Genomic DNA, 21,322 nt, shown 5'->3' on the forward strand with positions numbered 1-21,322 from the left:
ACTTGGACATGACCTAAGAAGCTGAAAAACTATTTCAATTAAATAAGGACTGTCACTACCAATGTAGTTTGTTGATTTTCCTTTTACCATTCCTGTTGGCAAATATACATATAGGATGTCAGTGCATGTTATGCCATGATCTCTGCAGACACTAATACAACACCATGTACTTTTCTCAAGAATCCCATCTGATAATTAATTGACAGTCACAGTGTGGGAAGTTTTAATTTTCAAGCTTCGTTTTCCTTATTAACACATAACAAAGTAAAGCCAAGAGTATGCTAGGAATAGGATACCTATACAAGTTTCCACGTATTTTGTCATCTTGTTGTGCATTTACTACCATAACATCATGATAATCTATTACAAATAACCAGTCAATCAACATCAATTTCAAAATTTTGAATGTACACCCACCTTAGCCAACTTTAGATCTTGGAATTGTCTTGAATCTTCAGATCACTTCCCTCTGAAATATTCAAACATTTACTCAAAAGCTTTTTTTTTTTAAATGGTGATTATGTTGCTGTACTTCAGTTTCCTTTTCATGCTTTGTGATGTAACACTTTGGTTATAATGATAACTTTGGTTTTTGAGTCAACAAATAAGATGATGATGATGATGATGATGATGATGATGATGATGATGATGATGATGATGATGATGATTCTTGCAGAATTAGAAAAAAGAAAAATTTAGGCATTTTTAATCCAAAGATTGGACAATTTCAGTAATCAGTAGTTTAAGGTAATTAATTCCTTTCCACATGTAAAATTAATTAATTGGCGATATTAAAACTGTACTGTATAGGCAGACATTCTTAAGGGTATTGGCAGGAATTGTTATTACCAATTTGTAATAAGTGAGACTTACTTTATAAACACTGAATGAGAACTTGATATTTGATTTTGCTACTGCTTCCAGAGCATCTTTTCTTGAAACAGAGGAAAAGGCACCCATTGTGCTGAAAAAAGAAATAACAATATTGAAGATATCACAAATAAAATTACAATGATTAATTAAAATGAAATTATTTCTCGTAATTAAACTTAAAACATTTTGATACATTTCAACGTAAGGTAAAGAGAGAATTGTTTCCCTGAAAGGGGATAGAACAGATTTCAGTGTTACCAACCACTAATACTATGTGATCAATCCTAGATTATACTACACTTTAAGGATGTTTTAGAGTAGTTCTGCATGTTAGAAGTCTTGCTTGTGCATTTTTCATTGAAGTTAGTGTTACTAATGAAGACAGCATTTAAAACTAAAATTTGATAGTCTATTTCAAGGACCACTGAATGCCTTCTGTACTTCATAGGCGCAAACTGAACATGAAACACAGGGTTATGGCTTCACAAATCTGTTTTTCGAAGGCTCTGCCCAACCTAAAGAGAATAAGGATGCAATAGTGGTTCACTGGTACATACAGTACAACAAAACAGATTGTTAAAAAAATCATTTAAATGGGTGGGGACAGAAGAAGGAGTGTCCCACTGGCTTTTGTGACATTGTTGCCCATTGAAATGAAGGATACACTAGACAGTCAGTTCAACAGTCCACAATTTACTTTACAAGTGGCCAGTCTACAAATGGCTTCATAGTGGCCAATGATAAGCCCACCAGACAAGAAATTAGTCACCCTGGTGTGCACGCGCAGATAGATTGTTAAGCCTGCACAGATGGCGCAGTGAATGAGTCCCATGTTCAACCACATGCACTCTGCCTATATGTGAGCATAATGCAGTAGCGATCAGTGAGACATTGATGTTTCAAGCAGACAGTGTACGTCAACATGGGTATGTGTAAGGATGTGTCAGAGTGGCAAAAAGGGGCAATCGTATTTGGCCGTGCCCATGGCCATATGGTGTGTTAAGTTGCTGGATTTGTTGGTGTTTCACAGCGGACTGTTCACCATGTCTACAAGCAGTGGTGTACTACATATGACCATAAAACGTGACGTCAGAATTGTGGTCGGAAAAAGATCCTGACTGACAGGGACCAGAGATGCGATTCACGGCTTGTGAATCAAAATTGCTTCCAAATCCGACAGGAATTGCTGCAATCAGTGAATGAAGGTCCATCCCAACCTGTTAGTGAGAGAACATTGCAATGGGAACTGCCTGCAATGAATCTTTGGAGTCGGTCACCTCGCAAGAGACCATTGTGATATACAGCCTTATTTTTGTACTGCCAACATTCCGTCATGCAGGCCTTCAGAGTGAGATGTGACAGCAGGGCGCAGTGCATTCTGTATGTTCAGTGGTTCAGTGAAACCCCTAGAAATTGGTTTATCAAGGGCCTATTTCTTTAGCTCTGTATATTCGCACACTTAGTGATAATTTTGACATCAATGTTTGCTTACTCTCTGTAACTGGTAAAAAGGTTTAATTTTTGAGTGATGGGGCAGGGCTGTGGGACATAAGGAGGGTGCACTAGGCGCGGGGCTATGAGACCCAAGAAGGGAGGACGAGAACATAGCCGTTGTTGTCACTGGTGAAAGGACCAGCGACAGACACGGGCTACATTGAGCAACCCCGGAATCAGCCAAAGGACTGTCTCAGAGCGCATGGTTAATATTTACCTTATGCGCTAGGTTTTTAAGGTATTTTAATTCTACACTTTTGTGTTTTTGATACATTTAACAAATGTGAAGCAGAATATTTTGGTAACTATGATATGTTAGCATCAACAGCCTAAAGTCTTAAATAACAGTAGTCTACCTAAAACTTTCTTGAAGCGGTTATTTTAATGCGTTCGAACCTTATTGTCAGCAGACCTCAATATGGTTTTCCATGGTTTTTCATTCACTCTCCAGGCAAATGCTAGGGCTGTACCTTAATTAAGGCCACGATCTTTTCCTTCCCTATCCCATCAACGCCATAAGACTTGTCTGTTTTGGTGCGACGTAAAATAAGTTTTTTTTTGGTAATATCTGAAGCCATCCCTTTTCACTTTTGACTCAGTTAGTTTATAAATGTTAGGTTCTTCAGTATGCCAAAACTAATTTTGAGTAATAAATTTATAAAATACCTGCAAGTGAAAACATATGGTAACAGTATTAAACATGAAAAAGAAACAAGTTAATTAAAATAGAATTTAGTGACCTTATTATTATTATTGTTGTTGTTGATGTTATTATTATTATTATTATTATTATTATTATTATTATTATTATTATTATTATTATTATTATTATTATTATTATTGTTCCTTCAGATAGGACAAAAAAACAGTAACTGCACCTATCTATAAGCAAGGGAACAGGAAGGATTGCAACAACTATCGAGGTATCTCATTGTTTAGTATACCAGGCAAAGTATTCACAGGCATCTTGGAAGGGAGGGTGCGATCAGTCGTTGAGAGGAAGGTGGATGAAAACCAGTGTGGTTTCAGACCACAGAGAGACTGTCAGGATCAGATTTTCAGTATGCGCCAGGTAAGTGAAAAATGCTACGAGAGAAATAGGCAGTTTTGTTTATGTTTCATTGATCTAGAGAAAGCATATGACAGGGTACCGAGGGAAAAGATGTTCGCCATACTGGGGGACTATGAATTAAAGGTAGATTATTAAAATCAATCGAAGGCATTTATGTTGCCAATTGGGCTTCAGTGAGAATTGATGTTAGAATGAGTTCTTGGTTCAGGGTACTTACAGGGGTTAGACAAGGCTGTAATCTTTTACCTTTGCTGTTCGTAGTTTACATGGATCATCTGCTGAAAGGTATAAAATGGCAGGGAGGGATTCAGTTGGGTGGAAATGTAGTACGCAGTCTGGCCTATGCTGACGACTTGGTCATAATGGCAGATTGTGTCGAAAACATCCAGTCTAATATCTTGGAACTTGAAAATAGGTGCAATGAGTATGGTAAGAAAATTAGCCTTTCGAAGACTAAATTGATGTCAGTATGTAAGAAATTCATCAGAATTGAATGTCAGATTGGTGATACAAAGCTAGAACAGGTCGAGTATTTAGGTTGTGTGTTCTCCCAGGATGGTAATATAGTAAGTGAGATTGAATCAAGGTGTAGTAAAGCTAATGCAGTGAGCTCACAGTTGTGATCAACAGTATTCTGTAAGAAGGAAGTCAATTCCCAGACAAAACTATCTTTATATCGGTCTGTTTTCAAAGCAACGACAATGAAAAGTCAAGTAACAAACTGCAACACCACACATATATTGCCCAAGCAAAACTAAATTTCCATGCCAGATAAAATCTTCTTAATCTGTTTACCCTCCAGTGTTGGACTCAGCAAGGGATCCCACCTCTACCACCTCAAGGGCAGTGAGCGTGAGACTTTGGGGGATACAACTGGAGAAGAGGACCAGTACTTCGTCAAGGCGGCCTCACCTGCTATGCTGAACAGGGGCCTTGTGGGGGGATGGGAAGATTGGAAGGAATAGACAAAGTAGAGGGAAGGAAGCGGCCGTGGCCTTAAGTCTGAGGTGGTAATCGAACCCACCCCTACTCAGTTGACGTCCCAACCCTCGTACCACTTTTTAAATTTCATGGCAGAGCCGGGAATCGAACCCGGACCTCCTAATCACGCTAACCACTACACCACAGAGGCAAGTACTGTTCCAAAAGAGTTGAAGTGAAAATGACATAATGGAAAATTACCGGTATAATAGACAGTCCATTAGATGGACATTAGGAACCTTTGCATAGTTTACAAAAGAATTGTAACTTAATACGAGAATAATAATAATAATAAGAATAAGAATAAGAATATTGGGAACACTAAATTCTATTTTAAATAAGTTGTTTTCTTTTTCAAGTATAATTCTGTTACCATATGTTTTCCTTTTCAGATTGTTTATAGATTTATTATTCAAAATTAGTTTCGACAGACTGAAGAACCGTGCCGGCCCCGTGGTGTAGGGGTAGCGTGCCTGCCTCTTACACGGAGGCCCCGGGTTCGATTCCCGGCCAGGTCAGGGATTTTTACCTGGATCTGAGGGCTGGTTTGAGTCGAGATTAGAATTGAGGAGCTATCTGACGGTGAGATAGCGGCCTCGGTCTAGAAAGCCAAGAATAACGGCCGAGAGGATTCGTTGTGCTGACCACACGACACCTCGTAATCTGCAGGCCTTCGGGTTGAGCAGCGGTCGCTTGGTACACCAAGGTCCTTCAAGGGCTGTAGTGCCATGGGGTTAGGTTAGTTAGACTGAAGAACTTAACAGTTACAGGCAAAGAAAGAAAACAGTAGTAGCCTAGTAGTAAGAAAGCTGCCGGGCTGAGTGGCTCAGACGGTTAAGGCGCTGGCCTTCTAACCCCAACTTGGCAGGTTCGATCCTAGCTCAGTCCGGTGGTATTTGAAGGTGCTCAAATACGACAGCCCCGTGTCGGTAGATTTATTGGCACGTAAAAGAACTCCTGCGGGACTAAATTCCGGCACCTCGGCGTCTCCGAAGACCTTAAAAAGTAGTTAGTGGGACGTAAAACAAATAACATTATTATAGTAAGAAAGCTACATTCTGTTGTTAGTCCTTACTTAAATGTTCAAAATTTGAGGAATCTATTTCTGATGTTTTCCCTCATTCTATAAATTAGTAAATTATCCCTTCATCCTTACCCATCCCACCCAAAGTAGAAACCTTGCAGTGCTTGTTCCTTAGTCGACTTTCTTTTTCTTGTTATCTGTTTAATATCAAATTAACACTGGATTTGGGTAATACTAGGATAGGATAGAAAAAAGGCTATAACATCAATTACCACGGATCTGCATTTAGGGCTGTCGTTCAGGTGCTAGATTTCCTATCAATTGTTTACCCAATCGTTTCTTAAATGATTTCAAAGGTTGGAAATACATGGAACATCTTCTATAACAAATTATTCCAGTCCTAATTCCCTTTACTATAAACGAATAATTGCCCCAATTTGTGTTCTTGAATTTCAACTTTATATTCATGTTACGATCTTTCCTACTTTTAAAAATTCCACAGAAGCCTTATTCGTCTACTTATGTCATTCCACAACAGCGGTCTCTGATAGCTCGGAGCGTACCACTCACAGTAGTAGAGGACACTCATAGACACACCCAGCGAGTTGGCTTCGTGGTTCAGTCATATAGCTTGCATTCGATAAATAGTAGGTTCGAACTCCGCTGTCGACAACGTCCCCCTCAGCAGCTCTTGCAGTGTTTCCGCTGTCTGAGGTGGGGCCACCGCCAAGTTAGCTGTGGACTCCAAGTGAAGTGCAACCGCTGTGGTGGTGATCACCACTACACGGCCTGCGCAACACTTAAGGAGGCGCCGGTGTGCGCCAACTGCGCGGGGGGCCACCCGGCCTCCCACCGCAGTTGCCCAGTCTACAGGGCCATGGCGCGGGCAGAGAGGAGGGAGGCCCGGCGCCATGACCCACCCCATTCCAGGAGGCCCCCGCCTCGGCGGGCTTGGCCTCATTCTCCGGGATCGGAGACTGGGTACGAGGTACCCCAAGGAGGTGGAGCCGTGCGACAGGCCCTAGTGGTACTCGACGCATGGCTCCGCAGCCGGCAAGGACCGCGCTAGTCCCAGCAGTGCCCAGACGGACTGATCCCCAGGCGATGGAATGGCGAGGAATTGGTTTATGTTTTGTGCATGTTACCTGTTCCTAACTAACACAACCTCTGGTCTTTTTCCAGCCCACATCCTTGCATGTGCTATCAAAAGATGTCAGGTTTTACATGTAGGCTCTTTCTTCTTTCTGCCTATGTGGTTTTTCCCTGACCCTTCAATACCATACTTCAACACCATATACCTAACACAAACTCTTGCCGTGGTAGCGAGTCTGACTCGGAAACCGGCAGATACTCCTTGTATCACTTCCCACTCCTCCCTGCTATCTCTTTCTTCTTCTTAGAAATAATAGCATGTCGGAGGCCATGTAGATTGAGTCGTTGGTCACGCGGGGGGAGCGGGCTTCGGGGGCCCCCCGATAAAAAAAAAATTAAAAAAAACCGCTGTCGACAGCCCTGACGATGGTCCCCATAGACCGTGTATGAGAACTGCGTATTTTTATTTTTGTCGCGGAGGATAGTGTTGTGTGTCCGATGTGATTTGCAGTATAGTTGGGGATAGTACAAACACCCAGTTTCCGAACGAGGGAAATAAATATATAAAGTTAAAATCTCCAACCTGGCCGGGGATCGAACCCGGGGCCCTCTGGACCGAAGGCGACTACACTGACCATTCAGCCAAGGAACTGGACAGGACCTGTCTGAGTCGGTGCGACAGAGGAAACTCAAACACAAACACCATGCATAATCTAGCCTCGTCTTTTTTCCTCGATCACACAATTTCTTTACTGACACACGGTAGAAGGTAGAAGGCTCGCAGTGGGAAAGAAGCGACCGTGACCTTAATTAACGTACAGCCCCAACATGTTCCTGATGTGAAAATGGGAAACCTCGGAAAACCATCTTCAAGGATGCCGACAGTGGGGTTCGAACCCACTATCTCCCGAACGCAAGCTAACAGGTACATGACCCAAAACGCGCATACTTGCTGTCTTCAAACGTAAAACTTTACTCTCTCCCTCATCTTTAAAAAAAAATATTACATTTTTCATTAGCCAATATCTTCGTTTCTATCAGCACCGCGTTCCGTCGAATACCACCGTTAATCAGACAAGTAATGCACCAATCGTCTCATCAGAGCAATTAACCCATTTCACGTATTGTAAGAGAGGTCACCAGAATTACTAACACTTACTTTAATGCACATGTCGACTCGTGACAGAGAGGTGTTCTTAAGAAAGCAATACAACGTTAGAAGAATACTCTTATCTTTCACGACGTTTTTATTAAGTTACGTAAGTATGTAGATCTTCCAATTCGTCATCCTCACCGTCAGAAAGCGAACTAACTTGTAATTTTACTCGACTTAAAAAATTAAGGCAGTTTTAGTACTTACGGCTCACGGAAGCATTATAGTGGCGCTAAGTTGACAACACGCATTTCTGTTCAAAAAGAAAAGATTAGCGGGTTAAAGGCCCGTAGAATGAGCTAGGAGAGAAACATGTAATTGACAATGACAGTCTTGAAGCACAAGAACTGTCAAAATTCCCCAGGGACTCAACCTTGTGAGATTAAAGTGGCGACCATGAGGCTCCACCTGCATTCGGCATTGCTTCCATTTACTTGAGCGAGGTGTCTTTTTTAAATAATAATATTTTATTGCAGCCAATGGCCAAAAGATATTTACATTAATACACAACATTAGTCATCTCTGCAGGACGCTATCATCGATTCGCGCCGACAAGTACAGCTCATGGCATGATATCGTTCACAGCTCTTACCACAACGTTCACATACACAGTCCGTGTCTGGTTGATGGAATTTCTTTGTTTTACACAGCTTGTAATGAAATCCGTGTATTGCAAAGCGTGTAATCATGTGTCTGAGCTCATATCCTCCTGCTTGCCAGTCTTTGTAAACCATTGCGTCCGTCGAGTAAAATTCCCTCCATATGTCTCTCTTCTTTGCTCGTAATTTCTTTATGAACTGTAGATATGTTGGTGTAGTTGGTAGTGGTAGGTGACAACGGACATCTTCTACATAGAAGGCTCGCGGGTTAACTCATATACAAGCCTTGAAGGCGTATACTTCGAGACACAAAGTGCCTTTTTCTGAAACGTAGCTTTCACTTTTTCTAATTGCTCGAACTGTTTCATTTTTAGATGCGGCCATACAATTTCTAATCCATAGGTGATCACTGGTGACACTTTGAGGTCAAATATTTTCAGGGCTGTTTTGATAGATAGCTTATTCAAATTCTGTATGTCGCTGATGGCTCTGATTGCTGCATTTGTCCTGCCATTGATGTGGGTAGAGAAAACATTACCTCTAGTTTGTAGTGTGACCCCCAAATACTTGAAGTTCGATACATTCTTTAGAGGTCTCCCATGTATATGAAACTCTGATGCTTTCCCTCCTTTCCTAAATGTCATTGTTACTGCCTTTTCCTCATTTAACTGAAGTTCATTCTCTTCTGTCCATTTCACCAGCGCGTCAAGTGTCTCTTGCAGTTTCTCGCTGGACCTCGAGGCAATCACGATATAGTCTGCATACATATATATGCTTGTTTCTTCAGGGATTACTTCTGTGATGTCCGCCGTAGCAATTATAAATAGTAGTGGGCTTAGTGGATCCCCTTGTAGTACACCGGTGGTTTGTTGAATTGGGTTGGACTTCGCTATTCCGTCACTAATTTCTATGCAGTTTGAGGCCAGTATGTTCTGAATTAGTCGTTTGAGACTTGCATTGCTTCTCATTAATCTGTCTAGTTTCTCCATTATAATTTTTCGGCTGATAGAGTCGAAGGCTTTGGAGAAGTCGACGAAAATGGTATACAGCTTGCCTCCCGCTCTAGTTGTACCTGCTTCAATATCATCCATTAGACACTTGATGGCCTGAATCGTGTTCCTCCCTCTTCTAAAACCGAATTGTTCTTCTGGTAGTTTGGAATCGACTTCTCTAGTAAGGCGTTGACATAGGAGTTTTGTTAGGATCTTTAGCATAGTACATTCGAGCGCGACGCCTCTATAAGCGTTTGGGTCTTCAGTGCTTCCCTTTCCTTTATATATCATTTTGACTGTGGACTTTCTCCAGCTGCTTGGAATCGTTCCTTGCCTGAGGCATTGGTTCAAGACATATGTTATTGCTTCTTTTAGTGTCGGGAAAGCAATTTTGATGTGTTCATTGTAGATATTATCCGGACCGCAAGCCTTATTATTACTGGAGCCGTTTATAGCATCTTCGACTTCCTTGAACGTAAACCGTACAGTGTCTAGGTCTTTTTCTCCCGTGGGTGTTTGAGTTAGAATACTGCAAGGACGTGTGTCTCTTGTACTTAATACGTGGCCCACATGCTTCTCCCAAACCTCAATAGGAATATTTCGCGGATATTTTGGGCGTCTTGGGTTAAGAGCTTTATACGGGCATTGCTCTGCTTTTTCTATCAATCTTTGTTCTTCCTGCTCCTGAAATAGCTTTTTCTCCTGCTTTACGAGTGCCTTATAGGTCCGTCTCTTGTTGGCGTAATCTTCCAGTAGATTGATGTTTGGGGCTTCAAGGGCTGCGTGCAGCGCTTTCAGTGCAGTCTTTCTTGCCATGTAGCAATTTATCCTAAACCAAGGCTTTGCTTTCCTTTTAAATGTAGGCTCTGAAATGACTGTGCCTTGTAGTAAATTTTCTAGCTTGTTGGCAGCTTCCTCCAGGTTGCCTTCCACCACCATCTTCACAATTGCCTGATTATCTGTCTCACATACATCGTGCTGGAGGAATTTCCTCGATATCATACGGATTTCAATCTCCTCTCGATCATAATCACCTTTAATCAGAAGCATGGTTTCTACCATCTGATGTTTCCTTACTGGGTTTAGGATAATTTTCTGTCCTATTGGTTTTAGTTTACCCAGGTTTGTAAAGATCAGGTCTATGGTGCTGGCTCCATTATGACATATGTATGTTTTGTCTTCGCTTCTATTAACCATGGATAGTCCTTCCTCTTCCAAATATTCTAATACTTCTCTTGATTTTTGCGAAGGAACATCTGCTCTGCAGTTTAAGTCACCCGCAAGGATGATGCCGTCATTTCTGTTTGTTGTGCTCAAGGCTGTGCCTATTTCATCTATGATTTGGAGAGAGTTGAAGTCCGGTTGGAAGTACGCACAAATGAAAATACACAGTTTAGTTTTTACTACTAAGACATTATTAGTTCTATATATAGCTTTAAAGGGCAAGAATTTCGGCGTGAGGAGGCATGTGATTCCTCCTTTTGGTCTTCCTGTGAGTCCTTGTTCTGCTAGTACGTTAACTGTGTAATGCTTGCTTGCTGTCCACTCTGAGGTCAGGAAGGTTTCTAACATTATCACTGCGTCGTAGCGATCAAAGATATTCTCTGGCTCTAAGTTGGTAACATTTAACATGCCTTCAACATTCCATAGTAAAAGATTCACTTCTGAGACTCTCATTTGCCATGAAGTTTCACTGTCTCTTTGAGCTGAAAGGAAAGGGCCGAAAAATTACGCCCGTTGGCCAGAAAGCTGGCTCGTAGACGTTATCTTTGCTTTCTAGAGGAATTCCGACCTTGAAGGCTTTATTTTCTCCTTTGGTTCGAAGTTCTTCACATTTAACTCCATCTTTGATCCCCTTGTCTCCCAAGTAGTCGATTACATCATTTGGAGTTATGTCCTGGTGTACTCGGCCTATATAAATCCAAGCCATCCTGTCTCCCGCCCTTAGTTTTAAGTTGCCTTTGGATGTTATAGCTGTCCCTCTTTGTGTTCTTTGTGTCATTTTGAGTCTGGTATTTTCAGCGTTTGCAGGTTCGGTCCCATCGCTTCTCCAGGGGGTAGTGTCGCCCTCTCTTAGCACGGTAACTTCATGCGGGCCAGCATCTGTATAGCCGTCCGTATCTTCCCTTTCCCATCGTCTGATGACTCCCTTCTGAGCTTCGTTAGCGTCCTGCCTGAGTGTTGGTCTAAGTTGTCTCGTCATCTGAGAGACAATCCTATTTCCACGTTTGCTTGCGTCAGGCTTAAAACTACTGTTATCTTCTTCCACTATCTGGTAAACGTCCTCCCTCATCTGCGCTCCGTCTCGATTTCCACTTTTCCATGACTTATCAAGATCGCCCTTCCCTTTCTTTTCATTTGTGTTGATCTTAGTAGCTACAGCGGACGTGTTTATAATTATCTGCTCAGCTGGGGAGATCTCATATGATCGTTTTTCATTATTCACGCTGTTTCTGCGATCTTGCGGGGGGTGCGCTACTTCATCCGCTGGCCTGGTCTCCTTTTCACTTATGTTCTTCCCTATATCTACTTCTGCCTCCCTTCCGCGGTTTCTTGAGGAGTTGTTCTCTACGAATATCAACTTCATATATTGCTTCCTATCTTCTATATCTTTCATCATTCTGAACAGAGTGCTCTCATAATTTCCCAAGCTTTTCATCTTTGCTTTACATTCATCACATACCCATGCCAATTTGCAGTTAGTTCGTTTTAAAGTATCGAATTCCCCCTGCGTTAAGCCAGCACATTTCTTATGATGCCAAGCTCTGCATCCTTCGCATTCCACCGAATAGCAATCACTATCAAAATCGTTCTTGCAGGTTCTGCAGAAACCCTTTAGATCGCTCTGTGTAGCTATTTCTGGCATGTTGAAAACTCTCCAAGTGGCCGTGGCTACGACGACAAACGAAACAAAAGGGACTTAGTTCTTTTATAGACAGATATATCACGCACTAGTATTACCGCCGTGAGAGCGCACGTTTAAGTTATTCTATATACTATATATACTACCATATACTATATACATATATATCAGAGGATGTCTGTCCGCATTTAATACAACTGTGCAGGTATGCGATCTCCTCCCCTTGTGATTCGCTATGTGCAACTATGCTTTCTCTTTCCAGTGTGGGTCGAACTTTCCTCCACCCTTGATACAAGTATGCGGTCTCTTCCTCGTGTGATTCACTACGTGCAACTACGTTTCCTCTTTGCTGTGTGCATTAAAATCTTCCACCACCCTCGAAACACTTATGAGTTTTTTCCCCCGAGTGATTCACTAAGATTTTCTCTTCACGTGGGTGATCTGTTTGTTTCTCCTCCGAGTGTTTCACTAACGTTTACTCTTCAGGTGGATGATCTGTTTCTCGTCTTACTTAACCTCACTAATTTCACCCTGGCCGTCTCTAGATTTTGTACTTGTATTTTACTTTATACACTGTTATTTACTATTAATTGATGATTTATATTTGCAATATGCTCCTTTCCTGTTCTCTTGTACTCTGCCTTACCTCGTTTAAGACATGACCGACTATAGTTCTCATTAATTGCTGAGCGGCAAGCCACACACGATTCACTCAACGGACGCCTCCAGGGAAAAGCTTTTTTTTAAATGCTATTTGTTCGGGGCGTCGACCTAGAAAGATCTTTTGTCCCTACTTGCAACATTTGTTAGGAACCTGCGTGCATTTGGAAATTGCGGAACTGTTAAGGACGACACAAACACCCCAGTCCCCAGGCCAGGGATATTAATAATTTACAATTTAAAACCCCTGACCCGGCCGGGAATCGAACCCGGGGCCGCCCTACACCGCGAGGCCGGACAGCGAGGTGCCTACGGTACTTTCCAATAGTGGTCGGTTAGGAAAGATGAAAGTGAGGAGCAGTGACGTAAGCCCGGAGCTTAAGGGGCCCGCAAACTCCCCCCCCCCAAAAAAAACTCCTTTATTTTACCCGAATGCTACTCTGCACGGGAAAGGTGATATCCTTGAGAAAAAAATGGTTTTTACAATTCGTGAGTAGAGTAATTGCCACAAGGTTGCATCTGGCTGGAGTCATCGTTAGGCTCTTTTCACACTAAACGATATTCTCCGTACGGCAAATTGTGTTATTGTGTCGAGTCTACCGCAGCCATCTCTCGTAACACGAACGCCAAACTCTCTTACGAAGACCTGCGCTAAGTTATTATAAGAAAGAAAAAAAAAAAGAACCAATGAAAATTTGTACCAAAATATTGGTCCACCAGCCACTTGCGATCCAGTTTTATGGATCCCTTCACATTTACTATAATTCTGAAAGACATCGGTCTCTCTCCCTAAACCGGGGTAAAATAACGAGATGTGTGTTTACGGGCTAGAAGACACCAGGAATCGTGAGCGCCACTATTAATTCATTATGGGTACCTTGAATGAACCCGTAAAACGAGTACAGATAAACAGAACACGTACTTTAAAACAGGTGGTGGACGCACAGACCGGGAGCACGGTACTGTATAGGCTGGGAAGTGGGCGCCGTAGGTCAAGTGTCGCAGTAGCTCACATGGTAAGCGGGCGGGGAGATACGTGATAGTGGACAGTGCTCGAGGTAGGAGGTTCGAACCCCACATAAGACTTTTTTAACAGCCAGTTACCTGGGATGTGGTAAGGTTAATACTTGCTAGCTTCCAAGGACTGAGTTTTTCATTTGACCCTGCAAAAGATCGTATGTATCGTTGCATTGGGTATGGTGTTGGGTTTGATGAGGAGATGATGGTCTGTGGCCATTTAACTACGTCGTACATGTTCCAAGCTTCGTAGACCACAGGCAGGGCAAAGTATGCCCCACTGGAACGATAACAACATGCGATGGCAGGTAAATATGTAGCTGCGCGAACTCCCCTCTTCGAACCAATACACAACACAAAGTTTATTCACTGCCTCGAGATGTATTCAGCGACGAGTATGTGGATATGTTACTTATCTATGGAGAAGCTAGACAGAATGCATAGCAGGCACAAGGCCTGTACCAAGAACGCTATGCGGATAGACGACAACCGACGGGCATGACATTTCAAGAGTGTGGAGAGACGCCTGCAGGATACTGCATCCCTGGGAAGGACACGGCCTGTTCGAGATCATCCTGTGACGTCTGCTGACAATGAAGAGGCCGTGGTTGACGCTATCCGGCGTAACCCTCATCCTAGCACACGGGCTATTGCACAGGAGACGAACATCAGCCGAGCGTCTGTTATGCGGATATTGCATACCCACCGGTTTCGCCCGTATCATCTGCACTTACAACAGGAGCTCCATGGTCATGATTTCGATGCCCGGGTTCTGTCAATGGATCCTACAGCATATGGACACTGATCCTGCTGTCCGGCTCCATGGCGTGCTGGCCTTTGGTCACAGGGGTCCCGGGTTCGATTCCCAGCGGGGTCGAGAATTTTAACCATCATCGGTTAATTTCGATGGCACGGGGGCTGGGTGTATGTGTTGTCTTCATCATCTCTTCATCCTCATCACGACGCGCAGGTCGCCTACGGGAGTCAAATCAAAAGACCTGCACCTGGCGAGCCGAACATGTCCTCGAACACTCCCGGCACTAAAAGCCATACGCCATTTCATTTACTGGTCCTGCTTTTCTAGCAACTCTTATTCACGGACGAAGCACGATTCCACGATTCCGCACGCGGCGGTGGTCGTCCTGAACCATCTCCATGCGACGTATCCTGATAAATGGATAGGAAGGGGAGGATCTGTCCCCTGGCCCGCCAGATCGCCCAATCTTATGCCCCTGGATTTTTCTGTGGGGCCATGTAAAACAACTGGTGTATGCACAGGAGCCGGCCAGTCCTTGTCACCTTAAAACAGCTCATCACGAGGCATACCGATCCGTTTCGCCAGAGATGTTGCAACGGGCCAGACGGTCCTTACACATCACGCGCAGCTCTGTATCGACCACGGAGGTCGTCAGTTTGAGCAGGTGCTGCGTTAAACGACGTGGATAACTGAAATCCTGTCACATGTTTCCTAGCCTCTATCAACCCAGCTCCATAACAGCGGCCCTTTTCAGGGCCGAATAAACAAATCAGTCTGTGAAAAATACCGGTATTATGTATACAATGTTGCCACAAGCCAGGAAACCGGATTTTTTAAAAAAAGTACTTGCATGGGACTTGAACCTTCCAACCCTCGAGCACTGTCAACTATCACACATCGTACCGCGCGCTAGCCATGTGAGCTACTGCGACACTTGACCTACGGCGCCTACTTCTTAGCCTATTCTGGTCACAGACCATCATCTCCACATCCTCGTCCAACCCCGCACCATACCCACTGTAACGATACATATGGCCTTTTACAGGGTCAAATAAACAAATCAGTCCTTGGAAGCTAGCAAGTACGGAACCTTACCACATCCCAGGCAACTGGCTGTCAAACAAATTCTTATGTGGGATTCGAACCTCCTACCTCGAGCACTGTCCACTATCAAATATCTCCCCGCTCGATTGTCGTGTGAGCTACTGCGACGCTTGACCTACGGCGTCCACTTCCAAGCCTATACAGTACCGTGCTCCCGGTATGTGCGCCCACCTCCTGTTTAAAAGTACGTATTCTGGGTATCTGTACTCGATTTACGGGTTCATTCGAGGTACCCATAATGAATTAATAGTGGCGCTCACGATTCCTGCTGTCTTCTAGCCCGTAAACACACGTCTCGTTATATTACCCCGGTATAGGGAGAGGGAGCGATGTCTTTCAGAATTGTAGTAAATGTGAAGGGATGCATAAAACTGGATCGCAAGGGGCTGGTGGACAACTCGGTATATAGGCCTACGCACAACATTCTATTCAACCATGAATGGCTACACTTACTAAATTGCTGTCTATTTACACGTGTCTCACAGCAGTACTCCAATCGGACAGTGTTTAGCTGAAGGAAGCTCTAATCCTATTTGACAGGCCTTTCACTTGCGTTCACCAGTCCAGTCAGCCCACACAGCAACAGCGTACAGCCAGGTTTGAACACATGGCTAAGGGCCACACAACGCACGATGACGGTTCCTTGGTTCAACTGCAGTAATTTACACAGTCACATACAGTGAACAACTAAACAGCAACAGTTTAAAAAAAATGCTAAACAGCAGGGCAGTACTTCTGACAAAATGACTATTAACAGTGTTCCAATTACACTGATGATGACAGCTGCTCCAGTCGCTGATTCCACGGCGGTCCTCAGTCTACAGAAGTATTAACCACGAAACTTTTAGTGATACTTCGGCTCCCTAGTGCTGAATCGGTAGACCTCGGTTATCTTCGAGATTCGTATTGGCAACCTTGGACACAAAAACGAGAATCGATTATGCATCGCCGTGAAACATCTGGCGGTAAAATTGCAACACTTTACGTACTGTTGTTGTTAACACAGCAAAGCCAAAATATAGGTTAGGACTGAACATGAGTGAGGAAAATATTACGGGAGACATGACAGCAGCTAACTTACGATGACTGACCATCAAGGCATTCCATTCAGTATCTGCCACAGATTGGGAGGGGTATTGCAGAAAGGTGAAAGAACTGGAAGAGGAATACTGAAGGCACGACGGTGTCATGGAAATAGCCATGGACGAGATTGTAATATCAATAGTACTGCGGATAGCAGTGACGATTGTGAAAGTGATATTTCTGAGAATTTATGCTAGGAACAAGATTCGCATCGAGAAATGTTCTATAATATGTGTGTAACACAGTTGTTGGCTTAATATAATAAAGGTTTAGAAAATCCATATCGATCGATCATACTATCGATTCAATTCAGATTTCATTTCCATTTCCATTTGTGAGATGGACAGCAGGCAATGGTATGTTGATAAACGGGGTTAAAAGTCAGGTTGTGAGTTTCACAAATAGGAAAAGTCCTCTCAGTTTTAATTACTGCGTTGATGGCGTGAAAGTTCCTTTTGGGGATCATTGTAAGTATCTAGGTGTTAATATAAGGAAAGATCGTAATTGGGGTAATCACATAAATGGGATTGTAAATAAAGGGTACAGATCTCTGCACATGGTTATGAGGGTGTTTAGGGGTTGTAGTAAGGATGTAAAGGAGAGTGCATATAAGTCTCTGGTAAGACCCCAACTAGAGTATGGTTCCTGTGTATGGGACCCTCACCAGTATTACCTGATTCAAGAACTGGAAAAAATCCAAAGAAAAGCAGCTCGATTTGTTCTGGGTGATTTCCGACAAAAGAGTAGCGTTACAAAAATGTTGCAATGTTTGGGGTGGGAAGAATTGAGAGAAAGAAGAAGAGCTGCTCGACTAAGTGGTATGTTCCGAGCTGTCAGTGGAGAGATGGCGTGGAATGACATTAGTAGGCGAATAAGTTTGAATGGCGTTTATAAAAGTAGGAAAGATCACAATATGAAGATAAAGTTGGAATTCAAGAGGACAAACTGGGGCAAATATTCATTTATAGGAAGGGGAGTTAGGAATTGGAATAACTTACCAAGGGAGATGTTCAATAAATTTCCAATTTCTTTGAAATCATTTAGGAAAAGGCTAGGAAAGCAACAGATAGGGAATCTGCCACCTGGCCGACTGCCCTAAATGCAGATCAGTATTGATTGATTGATTGATTGATTGATTGATTGATTGATTGATTGATTGATTGATTGATTGCAGTATTGGCGGAACAGGGGTAGCTCCCACCTTACTCCTCACTCCCGTAAAATGAAGTATCACTAAAAGTTTCGCGGATAACACACACACACACATACAGTACTCTCAGGTAGTACACATTCTTCCGTTCCGTAGCCGTCTTCAGTCCATCTACTCGCTGGACGCTCCCACACAACTAAACAACAACAACGACAACAATTCGTTCAGACCAAGGGCCAAGGGGGATGTTTTCATTCCCCTTCCCGAGGGGAAGGGGCGGGCCACCTAGAAGGTAACGCCTTCTCTCTGGAGTTCGTTCAGACCTCGGTGGGACACTAGCGACAGCCAACACCTCTGTTGCCCTCAGCCCAGCCACCAACACACTTAGTCTCACACTGACTCCACCATGGAGTCCAACACTAACCGACTGTCTGCGGCTAGCCTCCCTTTTTATAGCTCGGATGATGTGTACCACAATATGCGCGATGTGGCTAGAGACGGAACATTCCCGTTGCATCTCCCAGAAACTCACAGGTAAGCCAGCCGAGGAGAATACACAGAAACGCCGGCTGAAAGATCCCCGTTCGTGTGACTCACTCGAGGAAGTAACGAAAAGGGTTACCACACGGCTGGCACGTAACAATTAGCCTTAATTATTCCTGTTACTGTTTCGAAACTGAGAATGAGACCTTCGAAATGGCTTGACCCTAGAGAGACTCAGTGAACTCAGCCACCTCAGCGTCGAATGTGACATCCGCTGATGTCAATAACATCTGCAATGTCTTTGCATCCCAGAAAGTAGGCCTACGTCCCGAGGACCAGTTTCTTTAGATACTGCGAATACAGTAAAGTTTAAAAAAGTAAAAACAATATATAGAAACAAATATTTATTTATGTTGTATTTCAGTCCTGACAAACATGTAATTTTAAAAATAAAATCTATATATCTATATAAAACCCATTCGAAGTAACTACTGGGTTACGGCAGGGTGATGAGTTCTCAGTCACTATTACTATTTAACTGTCCACTAGAAATGGTAATGCGAGAATGGTTTAGGAAATACCCTCCAAATATTAAAATAGGTAGGATAATCCAAACAAATTGCCTTGGTTTTTACAGATGACATGGTGTTAGTAGCCAAAGATTTAATTGAAGCAAAACTCAAATATCAGAGCTTCACACCATTTCAAATAAAATTGGCCTTAAAATATCATTTGAGAAAACAGAAATTATGTTCCAAAAACCAACACCATTAAAAGAAATACATATTAACGGCACTAAAATTAAAACTGTAACACAATTCAAATATCTAGGTGAGTTAATAACAAATAATTTAAATGAAAAACCTTCAATTCAGATAAGGGCAAACAAGTTATCTAAGGCACAAAAAATTAACACGGGAAACTTACAAAAAGAAATGCTTATCCATGAATGCAAAAATCAAACATTACAATGCAGTCATAAAGCCAGAAGCCACATATGCCGCAGAAACATTATTCCATCTAAAGGAACAATCCAAAACGGACAGATTACAGAAGACTGAAAGGCGAATTGGAATAACTTGTATCAATAAAAGCTATCATAATGATGGGCAATGGCGAATAGTACCTAACAACGTTGTATATCAGAAATTAGAACCCATTACTGATAGTATGCGCAAGAAAATACTAGGGTACTTTGGCCACATCCTGATAATGCCAGATTCGTGACTTCTGAAACAGCTAGTACAATGCAATCTTGCTTTAAAAAATACTACAACTGGATGCAGATGGATAAAAGAAATTAGGGAGGATTTGAAAGAAATTGGCCTTACACCCGATGACACTATGGATAAGAAAAAAGTAAACACAATACTTAAAAATATGACTTTCCACTTTACACTCACAAAGAAGAAATCCCAACTAGAATATTCTCTACACAGGAAAGGGCAAGAATATCAACACGTATGAAGAAGTAGGCTACTGGGAGGACCGCAAGGCTCGGACAGTTCCTACCAAGAAATAGACAAACCAAGGGGTTGATTAAAGTGGTCCAATGTGGTCTCAAAAGAAGCAGAAGAAGAAGAAGATATAAAACGCTAACGTGAATGTTTCACAAAACTGAAGCTCTTAAACCAGAAAGAGTTAAAAGGTGCGATTTGCACCAAAATCTTTAAAATCGTCTCAATAGTACAGGAAAAATCTTGAATTTCTTGAAAAGCCGATCGAAATATATTTATTCATCTAATTCATTTAATTATAAATAGTATATATATAAAACTCTAACGAGTATGTTTTACAAAACTCAAGCTCTTAAACAAGAAAGAGTTAAAAGGTGCGTTTTGTACCAAAATCTTCCAAACCGTCTCAATAGTACAGGAAAATTCTTGCATTTCTTGAAAAGCTAACGGAAATATATTTATTTATGTAATTACTTTAAGTCGACCCCGTGGTGTAGGGGCAGCGTGCCTGCCTCTTACCCGGAGGCCCCCGGTTCGATTCCCGGCCAGGTCAGGGAATTTTACCTGGACCTGAGGGCCGGTTCGAGGTCCACTCAGCCTACGTGATTAGAACTGAGGAGCTATCTGACGGCGAGATAGCTGCCCCGGTCTAGAAAGCCAAGAATAACGGCCAAGAGGATTCGTCGCGCTGCTGGCCACACGACAACTCGTAATATGCAGGCCTTCGGGCTGAGTAGACCAAGGCCCTTCAAGGGCTGTAGTGCCATGGGGTTTGGTTTGGCAATTCATTTAATTATAAATAATCTATATACATGAAACATTATAGGTATATGTTTCACAAAACTCAAGCTCTTAAACTAGAAGTTAAAAGGTGCGGTTTGTACCAAAATCTTCCAAATCGTCTCAATAGTACAGCTAAAAACTTGCATTGGTTGAAAATACAACGGAAATATACTTATTTTATGTAATTCATCTATACTATAATATAAAAGAGAGTACGAATTTTGTGAGTTTGTGTATACCTGGAGGGTAATCTCAGAAACTAATGGACCGATTCTAAAAATTATTTTACTGATGTAAATATAAATTACCCCTGAGGGACATGGGCTGTATTTTATTTTCAAAACAATTCTAGGGGGCCGACGAGGGGGGGGGGAGATATAAAAATACTAGGCTAATATAGCCGAAATATCGATTTTGTCGTTCAAGGACAAGACAAAGCTCATTAAGACCCTTGACGCAAGGAACAAAACTCGGTAAGCCCTGCGGGCCCGTAAACCATGTTTTAAGACCCTAAAACCAACCGCTATGGAGATACTGGTACCACACTAACCCTGCTCTAGGAATCGGATAACAAATGCACTGCCGTAACCATGGCAACGTCAGCTCCAAGATTCTACAGCAACGAGATTATGCATGTACGTTTGGGCATAGCTGCCAAGCAAAATTGGTACACATACTGTTGTAT

At 42.5% G+C, this 21,322-nt stretch overlaps 1 protein-coding gene across 5 annotated transcripts in view; it reads right to left on the reverse strand.

The window, feature by feature from the left end:
* LOC136876525 (serpin B3) overlaps nt 1-21,322 on the reverse strand; it is a 115,570-nt gene that overhangs the window by 51,764 nt on the left and 42,484 nt on the right. For 4 of the 5 annotated variants that reach the window (XM_067150552.2, XM_067150549.2, XM_067150548.2 and 1 more), the window contains exon 2: nt 874-964. In XM_067150552.2, the coding sequence (XP_067006653.2) occupies nt 874-960 (87 nt within the window). In that variant the 5' untranslated portion in view covers nt 961-964. Of the gene's footprint in view, nt 1-873; nt 965-16,134; nt 16,214-21,322 lie in introns of those variants that run through there. The other variant, XM_067150553.2, reaches the window with a different exon arrangement.

Source organism: Anabrus simplex, chromosome 6 (assembly GCF_040414725.1).
Source record: "Anabrus simplex isolate iqAnaSimp1 chromosome 6, ASM4041472v1, whole genome shotgun sequence".
Taxonomy (NCBI): Eukaryota; Metazoa; Arthropoda; class Insecta; order Orthoptera; family Tettigoniidae; genus Anabrus; species Anabrus simplex.